The sequence below is a fragment of the Notolepis coatsorum genome (genome assembly GCF_963971535.1).
Source record: "Notolepis coatsorum genome assembly, chromosome: 6".
Taxonomy (NCBI): Eukaryota; Metazoa; Chordata; class Actinopteri; order Aulopiformes; family Paralepididae; genus Notolepis; species Notolepis coatsorum.
This window is the reverse complement of record NC_140170.1, coordinates 66753691-66769533: the sequence shown is the minus strand read 5'-3', so window position 1 is coordinate 66769533 and position 15843 is coordinate 66753691. Positions and strand designations below refer to the sequence as shown.

The 15843-nt window shown below is 45.9% G+C and overlaps 1 protein-coding gene across 1 annotated transcript; it reads left to right on the top strand.

The window, feature by feature from the left end:
- Positions 1-8596: 8596 nt before the first annotated feature.
- Positions 8597-15632, top strand: LOC311229522 (NAD(P)H dehydrogenase [quinone] 1-like; the record flags this gene model as incomplete). Its single annotated transcript, XM_084315598.1, has 7 exons — positions 8597-8623; positions 9351-9501; positions 12127-12294; positions 12992-13122; positions 13336-13449; positions 14410-14511; positions 15333-15632. The coding sequence occupies 7 exons, from the start codon at positions 8597-8599 to the stop codon at positions 15630-15632; spliced, it is 993 nt and encodes a 330-aa protein (XP_084171724.1).
- Between the last annotated feature and the right edge of the window lie 211 nt (positions 15633-15843).

The following is a 15843-nucleotide window of genomic DNA, read 5'->3' as shown; positions in this document are numbered from 1 at the left end:
TACTGTAAGTAATAGGGCTGTACCAAATATCATTTTTTGGTTTCTCGCATTTTAATGTTCTGTTTAGGTTTTTCGAATATGGTGTTTGAATGTTTGCTGTGACGTCATCATTGGGTTACACAGGCTATCTATGTAAAATAGTTTTTATCTATTAATTAGATTGTGATGGATTCAGTTGGAGCCTGTCTATTTGCTTTGTCTAATTGCAGTGTTTGTTTTGTTTAGGTGTGTTATTTATTGTTCTTTTGTATGTATTTTGTCAATATATTGTGATCAGTGCGAATGTGTATTTTTGTGTTGTCACCATGTAAGTTATATGCCGTATTTGCTATCGCGTTCCGCTCTGAGCCTTATGAGATATTCCATATTCTATGATACCTATTGTATCCCCTTACGAACAAAAAATTACATGCACCCCACCTGTATGGGGCTCCGCCCCCATGGTGGCACCGCCCATATAGCAGTGACTCTGGTCACCACACATCCTTCCTCTATGTTCGTCCCAGCGTACTCGGATGCGTGCACCATACGATAAACTAGTAGGATGAAAAGATTAGATTCATAATGTTGGAAGCTTACCGGAGGTTGCTGGCCCCTGGCATCTTCGACGCATGTTTTCGGCGACACGACAGGCCTGTGTTGATGTTCCTCGTTGATGACAGCACATCGAGGTTCAGCTGTACAAGGCTGGCTGTCGGGCCAGCTTGTACTCAGGTAGGCCCTGTGTCTTCAGGCATGGGTATTAGTGTTAGTAATGCTGGTTTGTTTTGTTAACACAACCATGTTGTGTGTTGGCGCCGGGGGCAGGATGGTTTGGTGAACGTTCTCTGCAGGGAACGGTTTCCAAGCTGTCTTGGGCGTGCTGCTAAAACATCTAAAGCTATGCTACATGCTATCGCTACTGCCGCATGCTATTACTACTGCTAATTGCTATGCTGTTTTAATGTCTCCGCCGTGAGATGTTGTCACTCTCCCTCCTCTTGCCCGGTTCATCAATGAAGGTCAGTCGGTAGCTGTTGTGGGGTTTTTTGAGTTCTATTTACCTTTTTCGGGTAAATGGGTTGACAACGGGGTAGGTCGTGGCTAGGTTCCTAGCCAGGTATTTTACCTTGTGTTCCGGCGGGGTTTGTTGAACGGTGTTCCCATCTGGGTTGGCGTCGGGTAGTGGGGCTATGGGTCCAGCCGACATGGTAAACATGTTGCGTGTCTGTGCACAGGCAATTGTTGTCTTGGGTTCCACATTGCCTGGCGTTAGGCTGCAGTAGTATAAGGGCAGGGCCGCCTGGGAGAAATGTGAGGCCCTGTGCGTTTTTAGACGCGAGGCCCCCCACCTCCTGGGGCGGCCCTGTGTAGGGGGCTATTGTTTCGTTTTGTCACTCTGCTATGAGAAAGTCTGTCTTGCTACAGTTTTCTCTCCTCTCAAACCATTCATACTGACGGTCAATCGGTATACTGGGGGAGTAGTGCGGGGGGGGGGCTTTGTTTACCTTTTTTTTTGTAAATGGGCTAAACTGGGGCTGGTGTCCTGTTGTGAATATTTTGAATGAAGACGGGTCTGGTCCGTCTCCCCTTAAACTTTGTGTGTATGGGTTTGCTCATTCTACAGTTTTTTGTGGTTTAGCTCTTTTATTCATTTAACTCTTTCATGGTGCACACCACAGTGGAGGGTGCTGTTTGCAATCACCACTGGTGCTCCATGTTAACATCAGTCCTTTGTTTTTGATATATTGAAACAATGCCCTGCCCGGTCGACACCATGGGTAGGTCGGCCTGGCGAGTGGCTGGTGGGCTGTTAAGGCTTGTACCGCCACGGTATGGAATTGGCAACGATTAGAACTGTGTTCGAATTGCTATGTTTTTCTATTAAAAAAATTGTGTCTGGTGGAGGGGCCTTGAGGGCCAGCCGACGTCGACACATCGCGCGAGGTTGTTGACGTTATTAGCTTTGACCCAGCCGCAAGCTATAACCGCTCAGGGTTCCCCTCTCCGCAGGGGATTTTGGTCTTCTGCTGGAGCGCGGGCGGTATTGTCCTAGGCCCTACACCGCCTCACACCGCGCAGCCAGAAGAAGAGAGAGCACGGCCTCGTCAGCGGCGATGACGGGGCCCTCGACAGGCGGCCATGTTTTTCCCCCGCCAGAGGTATCCTGGGCGTTGATTCGACAGGTGTCCACAAGGCCGACAGCCTTGGCGGCCGAGGGATCGGCCATGTAGGATGGGTTCGGCTTGAACAAACAAGCCGTCACCGTCCTGCCGCGAGCAGCCCGCTCTCCGATCACTCCCTTCCCCAACACCAGCGGAAGAAGTGGGCTCTGATTGTTTCCTTTGGCTGCGGGCCGCGTGCCTTCGTTGATGCGCGGGCGGCCCCCCTTTTCGCTTCTCATGGGGACAGGGGCTGACACCCAGTTGATGGCTGAGCCTGGGTCTGTCCGTGAGAATGTTGTGCTGTCAAGCGGCTCCCACACCTTGAACTGTGTTGGTTGAGCCTGGTGTTACGTCTGTCAACTTAAGTGTTGTCAGCAGGGGGGCTCGAAACCTTTTGAGGCACACAGTGCGGGCTTCCCCGGCCTCGCCTTCGCCAGGCCAGGTATCATGTTGGTGCCTCCCACTCCTGAAATATTGGCAAGTGGTCGCAGCTCACATGGTTTGGGGTGGTAGTAATATCACTGCAGGGCTACGGTGTGTAGGAACCCATGGGGGCCTTACACCTTGCATGTCCGGCTGCAGAACAACTCCTTCAGCATGTTCTGGAGGGGTGTTCAGTGGGGGGGCTTTTTTCATCGGAAGCCCCTCGTATCAGACCGGCCCTTTCTGTCGGGGTTCCCCCTTGGGTGCGATTGCCTCGTGGGTGGTGTCAGGGTCAGGTGTTCCGACACGGAACGCGCTCCTCGCACGGTTCCAGGGTTGTCTTCGCACAGCGGGGGGACCGGGCCAACTATCTACAGTTCCTGGCGGACCTGCGCCACGTGACGGCGGGTGCGTTGGGAGTGTCGTCACATATGACTACGGCAGTACCATATGTCGAGGTAGATGGAGAGAATGGTGAGGCGGGGACTTGTGTTTACACAACCCCACCCGTTTTCAGGTTTGGTACAGACCCTGTTGTCGGGGTCTCCAGCAGGGACAGCTCTGGTCAACGAGATCCAATCTCTGTGGACGAAGCAAGCCATCGTCGTGGCGTTCTCCTCCCGGTGTTCTCTGCCCGAGAAGTCGGGAGGGAGGGGTGTAAGACCCAGGCTGGACCTGTCCCATGGGAAGGTTCAGCATTTTTTGGATCGTCTCCTACCTGTTGAACACTGTCAGGTGGGGGTCTGGTTCTCCTCCATAGACCTGTAGGATGCGTATGCGCATCCCCGATCTTCCATCCTAGGGCTTACCTACGCTTCCTTTGCAGGGTTAGAGTATGAGTACCAGAGGCTGCCGTTCGGTTTTCTCTGGCTCCCCACATCTTCACCAAGTGCGTGGAGGCCGCACTGGGGCCTCTGCGTCGTCCGGGGTTACGGAGTGTTCTGCCCTGATGACGTTCTGGTCCTTCGCGGTCAAGGTGGATCGTCAGGTCTCGTACCAGGCAGGTCTCTACCAGCCTGGGGTTGCTGTAGACTGGATGTAGAGTATTCCTCTTCCCAGTCAACGGTTGGAGGGTTATGGGCATCCATCTCAGAGCGTGTTGTCAACACGCTCGGGAGGTTCCGTCCTAGGACGGTTACGGCGCTGTCTCACGTCACGTTTTCACCGACGCCTCCCTCGCTGGTGATGCGTCGGGCCAACGCAGTAGGGGGCAGCTGGCAAACCATGCTGCCCGGTCTGCGCTACGTTCAATGTGTTGGTGTTGAAAGCGGTCCTTCTGGTCCACAAATGGTGTTGATCAGGACGGACGATACGACGTCAGTGTCGTGTATCGACAGACAGGGAGGAGTACGCTCCCCCTGTCTGCACCAGGCGGCGGGCGGCTGGCTATGGGCGTCCTCCATCTGCGCGGCCTAAGGGCTCCCCACATCCCTGGCAGGGAGAATGTGGGTGCAGGTGTACTGTCGCGGGGCGGCCCTCATCCTGACGGGTGAGGATTGCGTCTGGACATGGCCAGGCAGGTCTGGGACCGATGCCGTGCCGCCAGGGATTCTTCCCCATACATCTGTTAGGTCAGTTGTTGGGACGGGTACGTTGAGGGGCGCAGGTTCTTGATCCTGATGGTGTTACCATCTGGAATGCGCATGCTCCCTCCACTGTCGCGCTTACGCGGGCAGATGACGTATGTTCCAAGTGTGGTGTAAGGCGGGGGGCCGGGACTCAGTCTCCTGCCCCCTGGATGCTGTCCTTAGTTACCTCCAGTCTCTCCTTGATAGACTGTCGGCTTCGACGGTGAGGGTATATGCAGCAGCTATATCCTCCTATCATGAGGGGTTTGAGGGGATGTCTTGTTCAGCCACCCTCTTGTGAAGCGTTTCCTGCTTGGCGCTCGACGCGTTAGGCCGGTGCAACGCTCCTTGGCTCCGACTTGGTATCTTCAATTGGTCCTCGGTCGGTTGTCCTTGGCCCCGTTTGAGCCGCTCGAGCAGGCGCCGTTGGGACAGCTGTCCTTCAAGACCGCGTTCCTTCTGGCTGTCACTTCCGCTAAACGCGTAGGTGAGCTCTGTGCTCTCTCGGTACGTCCAGAGTGCCTGTCTTTTCGGACCGATTGCGGTGTCACTCTGCGACCTAATCCTGCTTTCGTGCCTAAGAATATCCGGAGTTCCTTCCGCTCCCGGGATATTGTGGTTCAGGCGTTTCGTCCTCCTCCTCACACTAGTGAGTTAGATGCGGGCCTTCACCTGTCATGTCCAGTCCGTGCTGGGGATTTACCTCAGCCGTACTCAGGATTTCAGGGTTACCGACCAGCTTTTTGTCTGTTACGGTGGGGCTCGTGCTGGTAAGGCACTGTCGGAGCAGCGCCTGTCCCATTGGTTGTGCGAGGGTGTTACCCTCTGCTACACGTTGGCTGGGCAGGATCCCCCTGGGGGCGTCAGGGCGCACTCCACTCGTGGGGTGGCTGCCTCTGCCGCTCTCCTGGGTGGGGCCTCGGTGGAGGCCATCTGTGCTGCAGCTTCATGGTCCTCCCCGGGCTCCTTTGTAAGGTTTTTCCTCATGGACATGACCGGGGGTTCTGTCTCCCAGGCGGTTCTGGGGTCTGTGGCCTTTCCTGCTTCCCGTCCTTTGGTCGGGTAGCAGGAGTGTATGGGTATGGGCCGCAGTGTGTTGAGTCACACGTGGTTCCGCCTGTACGGTGTGTTCAAGGGGTTCTAGTTTCCCTCTTGTTCGCATTCAGGTGGAGTTGACTGCGCCCCCCCTTCATTAGGGAGGATGGGGTGACAGGGCTCCCCGCACCCCTTGATGTGGGCTTACGGGTCCTCAGGGGGTACATTTGTCGGGCTTCGCGTCCGCTCTTCCCCATATCTCATAAGGCTCAGAGCGGAACGCGATAGCAAATACGGCATATAACGGTAGGTTATGTAGATAACCTAGTTATATTAGTATTGGCTGAGCGTTCCGCTCTGCGCGGCCCTGAGTTCCCTCTTGAGGAATCTTTTCCTGGGACGGGTTTTATGGCGAGGAAGGATGTGTGGTGACCAGAGTCACTGCTATATGGGCGGTGCCACCATGGGGGCGGAGCCCCATACAGGTGGGGTGCATGTAATTTTTTGTTCGTAAGGGGATACAATAGGTATCATAGAATATGGAATATCTCATAAGGCTCAGAGCGGAACGCTCAGCCAATACTAATATAACTAGGTTATCTACATAACCTACCGTTAATGGACCCCAGGAAGAATAGCTGCTGCTATGAAAAAGCTAATGGGGATCTAAATAAATCAAACAAATGGGTTGTCACTTGTTTGCCAAGCTGCATGATAATTATAACCTTGAAAGTTGTTTATAAACCTGTTGCTTGCCTTAACCGTTAATCCTTGACACAATGTTCTTCCAGGGGGTGGTATCTGGCCACTGCCATCTACAAAGCTCTGTTTGGCACACATCTTTATATCGTCATATATAGTTATTGCTATCCCCACCACAAACCAGTGATCCACACATAAACAAAGACAACAATAAGAATGGAGACATGTAATTTTACTGAGCTCTTGATACATGGACTAAAGCTAGACAAAGAACAGGTGTGAGCTTTAAGTTGTATCCGTTGTATTCTGTGGCTGTAAAATGTTTGGAATGTTTGTAAACATTGGGAGTAGAATAGATATAAAAATTTGTTAAGAAAGTTCCAATTAACGTATTTTCCCAGATCAAACTCTATAGAGGGGTGTGGCCAGTGCCGACCCTTGAATTTCATTGGCCACCTCAGATGTCACCCCAACATTTCTGGCACGTCATTGGCTTCGACCAAGCTTCAGGGTATTTGGCCAGCAAACTGACCAGGCATACTGGGCAAATGCCCAGACCCCCCTAGTTATGAATGTCCCTGAAGGGACAGGGGGGAGCATAAGACTTTCTTGTCCCGGGGCCTCCTACTAAACGGTAAATGGTGCATTTATATAACAGCTTTTATCCAAAGCGCTTTACAATTTTGTTCCTCACATTCACACATTCACCGATGGCAGACTAACCTGCTGATAGGTAGGGGTGGGACGATACATCGATCCAGATCGATACATCGATGTAATTATCAACGATCGAATCAGATCGATGCGATGTAATAAGATCGATTCATATCGATACTCTTATTTTGAAAATCCTGTGGCGAGTCTCATAACTGATTGTGTTAAATGGGCATATGATATCATCTCATATCGATCGCAGGCACCTGAATCTAATCGTATTGTATCGTGAGAGACTTTGTGATATCGGCAAATATCGTATCGTTGTCCAAAGAATCGATATCGTATCGTATCATGATGAAACTGGTGATTCCCACCCCTACTGATAGGACACTTCGACACGCTGCAGGAATCGAACCGGGCGGGAACCTTCCGATTACCAGACCACTGTCACCTCCTACTGCTACATGGATGGACATGGTAGGTAGTTTACAGTCAAATGTAAAATGTTTACAAGCTAGTTTACCTCAAGGCAACAAACTGAAACAATGAGAATGATATCCACTTCATACATTCTGTTATGTAATGTATATACATGTTATGTCTTCCTGTCATTCAAGGCATTGAAATAATTTAAGGTCATAGACTGTGCATACAATTTAGAATGTGCTATAGACCTGTTTGCTGTATACTGTACGTCAGACCCAGTGTGCGCACGCATCAAGGGGGCAAAAGGAACGTAATCCTAGTCAGAACAACGGGGCAAATCCATGCCAAAGCTAGCTAGCTAAAGTGAACGACTCACACTCACAGCCATGCTGATTTGGCTAAATGACATCCAGCCGTTTTCCTTTGAAACAACTCTAGTCAGGGGAGTGTCATGGTTTCTCCATAGAGCATGTCATACTTTTTTAGCACAGGTAGGGAGGGAGCAACTTAGTCATGTGACTCAGTTGGTATTTCTGATTGGCTCGAACACAGTATGTTTGTTGTATACAGCAAACAGGTCTATCGAATTTCCTTTAATTTAGGGCTTTATCAGCTAGACTGGTTCCCCTCTTTTATCTGAACCAATATGTTACATTGTAACAAGGCAGCTAGCTGCAGTAACACACATAAAGGGACATTCCACTGGAAATAGGCACATACATAAGAGATATTTGGAGTAATAGGGACAGTACGGTATGTGCCATAATGCGTGTATTTATTTATTTATTTATTATTATTATTGTTTTTGTTTATGTATTAAAACTTGGGAACATAGTGTTGCTTTGTCTAAAATTAGATTTTCACAAAAGTGCATGACTTTAACAGCCATAGGAATTTTTATTTTATTTTATTCTTTATACAAAAATGTCTCATTGACTTCAAGTTCAAGTTCTTTAATAGTTGTCATACAGAAGTACAGAATACTTTCATACAAAATGCTTCTTACTGTTACGCTCCAGAGACTGTGCTAGACAAGATAGTATCAATTAACATAATAACATAATATAGCATGAATTTAGAAGAAGAAAATGAGGTCACAGTGTTCGGTATAGACATATGTACAATGTTCTGAGTTACCATATAATATACAATACACAATACTATGCAGTGTACTAATGTACAGTACTATCTAGTGCAAAGCAGAAATGGGATGAGGTACAATTTTAGGTACAATTTACAGTAAGGTGTACGAGTTGTAGTGCAATCCTTCATCCATAAATATAAAGTGTGGGGAGTGGGTGCTACAGTGTGTTTGTTTAAAGTGGGTGTGTGCTATAAGTGTGTGGAGTGGGTGCTACAGTGTGTTTGTTTAAAGTGAGTGTGTGCGTGTGGATGTGTGTGCTATGTGCGTTTGGTGGTTGTTGTTGTGTAGTGTTCATTCATTGTTCGTTTAGCAGCCTGATGGCCTGGGGATAGAAGCTTATGGTATACTATCATCAATACACATATGCTATAATTCATATTTATGTTATTTTAATTTAGAGGAAGATAAAAACCAAAATGGAATCACACAAAGATAAAAACCTAATTGATTCAAGTCAGGAGAAAAACTGCGCAATACCTGTTGAATATAAACAGATTATGTCGATTTTAGTCCAGGCCATTATGGTAAGAAAAATAAAAGAGTAAATCACGGATTGGGGCTTTACCACTTTTGTTTTATCACAATTTTCTACCTTTACAATAACTACAAGGAAAGGAAAACCAAACAAAACCAAACAAAAATACGAAAAAAAAACAAGAAAGAGAAAATAGAAAACAGACGTAGCTTGTCAGAGTTCAAACATTGCTATTTAGTAGCCAGCGTACACAGGATATATTGACAGGTTACAGAGGTACAGGCATATATCAAGTTAGGAGAGACAAATTATCCAAGTAATAGATAATAACACACTTTGACTAAACTGTTTTCACAGATAGAAAGAAGGTCTTATTTTAAAGCCAAGCTCCATGAAGTCTCACCACCAATTTTTTCCTGATGAATTGAAAATGGGGGACCCTGATGTAAACAAGACGAACGTCTTTCTCTGGTCTGCATCCCCTTAACAATTGTGTGTACTGTAGCTACTGTATTGTACCCATTCTGAAATCTGTTAATAAAGTTGTCAATCAATCAAGCAATCAATCAATCAATCAATCAATGATAATGAAGCCAATGTAATAACTAATAGAATGAAGCACACAGAGTTTGTATCCGGGTATAACTTCCTGGTTGGAGCAGAAGTAATGGAGAAGTAGAAATACCCGATAAACACTTTCAGTAGCCTAGTATATAATTGGGTCCGTCTTGAAATACTCACTGTGCCCAGATAGTGCCCACTGGAACCATATGTAGACCCCATGCTGGCCTGAGATCGAATCCCACCTGGACGCGTCTCGTCTCCCGAGTTCCTCACGTTTCCCCAAGCAGCCTTCCTCCTGCAGTCGGAGTCCTGATAAAGCTCGACAACTGGAAGAGTGTCCACATCAACACAGCCCGCTGCACTGTAGGTCACGTAAGGAAAGGGGAACTTGGAAGAGATCCGCATTTTGTCAAAATTACGCTATAGATGAGATAACCACGCAGTACTTCTATTATCCACATATCTGTTTATCTATCGATTATTACCATTATGATGAATTGAAAATGGGGGACCCAATTAAACAAGACGAAAGTCTTTCTCTGGTCTGCATCCCCTTAACAATTGTGTGTATTGAGCTGTACTGTATTGTACCCATTCTGCAATCTGTTAATAAGAATTTCTATCAATCAGTAACCGCTGGGTGGCAGTGTTGCGCAGATAACGAAGGAGGATATGACCATGCCTTGTTTGATTGATTGATTGATTGATTGATTGAAAACTTTATTAACAGATTGCAGAATGGGTACAATACAGTACAGCTCAATACACACAATTGTTAAGGGGATGCAGACCAGAGAAAGACTTTCGTCTTGTTTACATCAGGGTCCCCCATTTTCAATTCATCAGGACATAATACATGACATACATGACATACAGATAGTCAGTACTGCTACATCTATACATTTATGACATACCAGATTTGCAAATACAGTACTGTTTGTGATACAGAAGGAGTCAGGAAAAGGGAGTATATACATTTGACGTAGAAACTGTACATTGGAGGAGGTTGGGTGGGGGGGGGTTGGGTACACTGGGATATTGACAACCATACTGGGTAATCTACATTGGAGGTGGTTGGGGGGGGGGGGGGGGGCACACTGTATAAACAAGCAAAACTGTACATTGAGGGGGGGGGGGGGGGGACACTGTACAAACAAACAAAATTGTACATTGGACTATTGACAAAACCATACTAGGTAAATGACTGTACATTGGAGGGGGTTGGGTTAGGATATTTACAGGGGCCAGTGTTGAATTGCAGTCTCCCGTAGGTGTCCCTTGAGAGAGGTTTTGAAAGTGGGTAGTGATCCACATTCCTTTAGGAACATCTACACGAGAAGAGGCCGAAAACACTCGATATAAACAGTGTTACTATTATCAGTCAGACAGAATTATCTGTATTAAACCGTATATATAATGATAGCTGTCGATAGTGTTTTGGCTTTTCTACTACTAACACTGGAACGAGTATAAGCACCTGCTCATTTTATCAGCCTCGATCTAAATAAAAATAGAACTACTATATGACATGAAACAACATGACAACATGCACATTAAGCCCCACAGATGTGTGGATGTGAGAGGAGAGAGAATTGCTATGTTCTAATTGTCAAGGAGTCTGTGAAGGGAACTATCTAGGGACAATTTGAACTTTTCCACCAAATCCCTAAAGCATCTGGATACATTTGCTTTGTAAAGTTCTATAATGAGTCCAAATCAAAATAATAAAACAAGGACGTTGTGTCCACAGCAGTGATGCCACAGATTACTTGTAAAAAGAATCTGATTACTGATTACTCCTTACTCCTTACTCCGAGTCCTTACCACTTTAAAAAGTAATCTAGTTACTTTACTGATTACTTAGTAACTAGGTAAAAGTAACTAGGTGACGATGTCGTCGTCCCTGCTGCTGCCACAAGAATGACAACAGTTTTTATTTTTTTTAAATAATGCTTTATTGAAAGTGCATAATGTCATAAATCATGATTGGCTGCTCAGACAGGTCATCATGAGACGTCATCAGCCATCAGGCCATACTCCGGTCTAGCTGACTGTACCCCTGGCTCTCTTATCATCAGCATTATGAGATAGTAACTAAATAGTAACTCACAGCCACTTGGAAAAGTAACTGTAATCAGATTACTGGCTTGTAAAAAGTAACAAGTTAGATTACTATTTACTGAAAAAATCAGATTACAGTAACTAGTTACTGGCATCACTGGTCCACAGTGCCAGAAAACTCAAATATACCCATGTGTGAGATGTAGGGCAAAATCCATCCGACCATCAGATTAGCTGATTGAATGGGGGGGGGGTGATTGCTGATTGGCAGACAGCTGTGTGATTTGGGAGTGACATGGAGGAGAGCAGTATAAGAACGGCAGCTTGAGTTTTAACGTTTGCGCTTCTCCCACCATCAACATCCTTTCTCAATCTGTAGCTTAGTCTTTGTCACAACCGGACTCAGAATGGGTGAGTAAAAAAAAATTAATCAGTTGTATTTCTTGGCAGCCAGCAACATTGTATCACTATTTACCTTGTGTGTTGATCTTTGCATAATTAGGTTTATTTGGAAGCCAAGAATGTGCTTTTTGTTTTTGGCCGGTCTTGTGATATAGATTAATGTTAATAATTCTACCAACATAATGGTGGCAGTAGATTACTGTAATAGGTGTGTTTTTACATTCCACTACATTACTGGAAGATTCAATGGTAACCCCCCCCCCCCCCCCCCCCCCCCCTAGAGGTGTAACCATTTGTTTGGTGTGGATTGGGAGAATTTGAGAAACTCAAAACATTTAAAATGTGAAGGGTTCTAAAACTAAACATGGCAAACATTTTTAATGGTATTGTCCCTTGTCTGCTTATTCTCCCAGAGCTTGTGACAGAAGTAGCCGGGGAGTTCCATGCGTCTGTTCCTTCTTGTCTCTGTAGTCGAAGGCTAGGCACCTTTGGTGCATGATGCTATTAAAATGTTACTTTTTGCAGCGGCAAAGAAGGTGTTGATCGTGTACGCCCACCAGAGCACCGGCTCCTTCAGCGCCGCTGCTAAAGACGCTGCAGTTGAACTCCTGACCGCTCAGGGCTGCTCAGTGGAGGTGTCTGACCTGTACGCCATGAAGTTTAAAGCCACGGCTACTGCTGAAGACATCACAGGTAAGAGCGCCACAAAGCGCTTCACAACCACTGCTGGTTCAAACATCGTGAAAATGGTCAAAACGCTCTCACCAGGGAGTACAGATGGAAAAACAGTGGCAGTCAGAGTTAAGACGTATTTAAGAAATTAATTGGATGAAATGCAACATTAAACTAGTCTCTGGTCAAGGTTGTTCATTACTTGGCATTGGCAGCCACATTATGTGAAGACTCATAATCTTTCAGATTGTGAAAGTAACACCTTGGCAGTCGGGTACTAGGTGTCAAAACTGCAAAGGTTTTTACTATTTAGAGATACTGTAACTGTTGGCTGTTACAGTAAATGTGTTAAAACATTCAAAGTGATAATATGGACATCTGACTTCCAGACATGAGTTTCTTACCGCTGGGCCCGGTCACGTATGGCACCAAAATCAAACCTTGGTACATGAATGGGGTGCTTTACAGATCTAGTAAGTCGGTGCAAAATGCTAGAAGGATTAGCCCCGTTCAATATGACTTGGGACTCATCTGCACTATGGTGAGGGCGTGATGTCATTATTTCTAATCGGGTGCTCCTCTACTGATGGATTTATTTATTGACAAATGTGTCATATTTTCTATATTGTGAATCCTTTTTTATTTTTAAACTCCTGGTGAATTGGTAGAATAAAAAATCCTTCTACTCTTGACATCCTAATATCTGATCTCTCACCAGGAGCGCCGAAGAACCCGGATCATTTCCGGTATGCAGAGGAGACCAGGCTGGCTCTGGAGGAAGGAAGGCTTTCAGCTGACATCACTGAAGAACACCGCAAAATCACAGAGGCTGACCTCATCATGTTCCAGGTGGGTGAATCCTAGTGGAATGAAGTTGACACTGCCTACTTATGACTGAGGTAGTACAAGGTGAACCCCAACTATATCTAATGCTCTATATTCCAGTCTTGGTTCCATTTAAAAAAAAAAATTAAACCTCAATCACTCTGATACGGTAATGTTTTCTAAACCGCAGAAAGTGCATAGCTGCCCACATCATGGTGACCTGACTTTTCGTTTCAGTTCCCCATGTACTGGTTCACCGTCCCCGCCATTCTGAAGGGCTGGATTGATCGGGTGCTCACACTGGGCTTTGCTTTCACACTGGAGAAGAGATACAGTCTAGGCATCTTCAAGGTACGGGCAAGAGGTTGTAACGTGTCTCGCTGTGTGATGTCAACTTGTCGGCATGAAAATGACTGCACCAGTATATCTTGGCAAGTAGCTACTCGGATGTTGTCTCTTTTGGGATTTGGTACATGCTTATAAGGTTGGGCTTATGACCATATGGTGCCTGGTCATACAGCGTTATATTAATTCAATCAAGTCAAGTCAATGTACATGGATCGAATAATGGTTTCAGACTCTAGCCACATCGTTACTAGATGGCAGGTGGACAGGAAGTGAGTCACTGGCTCAAGTTAAATCAAATGACCTGTTGCTACATCAGGTACAAACAATGGAGCACCACTTGGTGACTAAACATGGCACTGCAACTAAATAATGACAAATATATAATCAAGTTCAAGTTCTTTAATAGTTGTCATACAGAAGTACAGAATACTTTCATACAAAATGCTTCTTACTGTTACGCTCCAGAGACTGTGCTAGACAAGATAGTATCAAATAACATAACATAATATAGCATGAATTTAGAAGAAGAAAATGAGGTCACAGTGTTCGGTATAGACATATGTACAATGTTCTGAGTTACCATATAATATACAATACACAATACTATGCAGTGTACTAATGTACAGTACTATCTAGTGCAAAGCAGAAATGGGATGAGGTACAATTTACAGTAAGGTGTACGAGTTGTAGTGCAATCCTTCATCCATAAATATAAAGTGTGGGGAGTGGGTGCTACAGTGTTTGTTTAAAGTGAGTGTGTGCGTGTGGATGTGTGTGCTATGTGCGTTTGGTGGTTGTTGTGTCAAGGGCCACATTTGACTGTTACAAGGTCTTTACTGGATTATAATCGTCTCGGCAGTTGGAATTGTCAGATTGTAATGTCTTTGCTTTGGGTTTTAGCAAAACTCCTGTAACTTCTTATGGTACTATAAGGGTTCAAATGTGTAATGTTCTCTCAACCAGGATAAGAAGGCCATCCTGTCCTTTACCACGGGGTCCCATGAGTCCATGTTCAGTGCTGATGGAATCAATGGAGACATGAATGTCACCCTGTGGCCAATCCAGGTTAGATCAACTTCTTCATGCGCACATTCTGGCATTATGACCCCCACCCCACTTTGCAACCAGTGTTAATTTTGTCAACGGAAATTATGACTAAATATGTTCGTCAACGAAGCTTTTTTTTCATGACTACAACGAGACGTCACGTTATTGAAGGCCATGTCACTAACGTGACTAAATAAATAATTAATTAAATATCGTTGACCACAATGTAATTTACAAAAACCAGGATGAAATTTCTCTTCATGTATGTTGATATTGTTGACTAAAACAAGACTAGACAAAATAATTGTAACTTTTCTTAAATGCCATCGTTGCAACACAAGGCCATACACCACACAACACTTCCGGTATTCTGAAATCATGGGAGGGAGCGTGGGGAGAAAATTAATCGATGTGGTTGTAGGTATGGCTGTGGGGGTGCGGGAGACATGATCCAATATACTTTTATATGCCGGTAGTCTCCTGAACACGGGAGAGACCAATCAAGTCAATCGGCACTTTCTCTGCTGAGCTATACTCACTTTTCCGCATGCGCAGATTGATAAACCTAGAAATCCAGAGACTCCATGGGCAATCTGTGCATGCATAGTTCGGGAGTAGGTGTGGAAAAGTTACTATTGCTTGGCCAGCTGTGTAAATGTAACGCAGAAGTGCAGTGGTCTATAGATTACTATTTTGATAAATGTTGTCCATATCCCTCCCAGATGATGGTTGTATTGTAGGATGTAAGCTGTGGACTAAATTGCTAACTTGTCTATTTTTTACATTGCTTAGAACCGCTACTATAAAGTCCCTAAAGCTATACATTTTCTCCTCTCCAGAACGGCATCCTGCACTACTGTGGTTTCCAGGTGTTGGCTCCCCAGATCTTCTGGGCTCCATCCCACGTTCCCCTGGAGGCCCGCACAGTCATGCTGGACGCCTGGCGAACACGCCTGCCGGGCCTGCTGGGAGAGGCGCCCCTCTCCTTCACCCCCTCGGAGTGCTTCGATGGGGAGAAGGGCTTCCTGCTGAAGCCGGAGGTCCAGGAGAAGCAAGCCGACAAGGAGTTTGGTCTGACGGTCGGCACCCACCTGGGGAAACGCCTCCCCCCCAACAACCAGATCAAAGCTGGTGTCTGAGTCTGTCAAATAAAATGCCGCCTTGAGATTCTAATTTGGGTTTGTCTCTTGATTGCACATAATTATTTTTTTTAAATTTATTTTATCCACTTTTTCTCCCATTTTCTATATTTTCTCCCATCCCAATTTCGTATTATCCAATTCAACCCTCCCCTGTCACGAACGCTGTTTCTTGCCTCCCACAAGCCGGCTGCAATGTGGACTAAGTCAT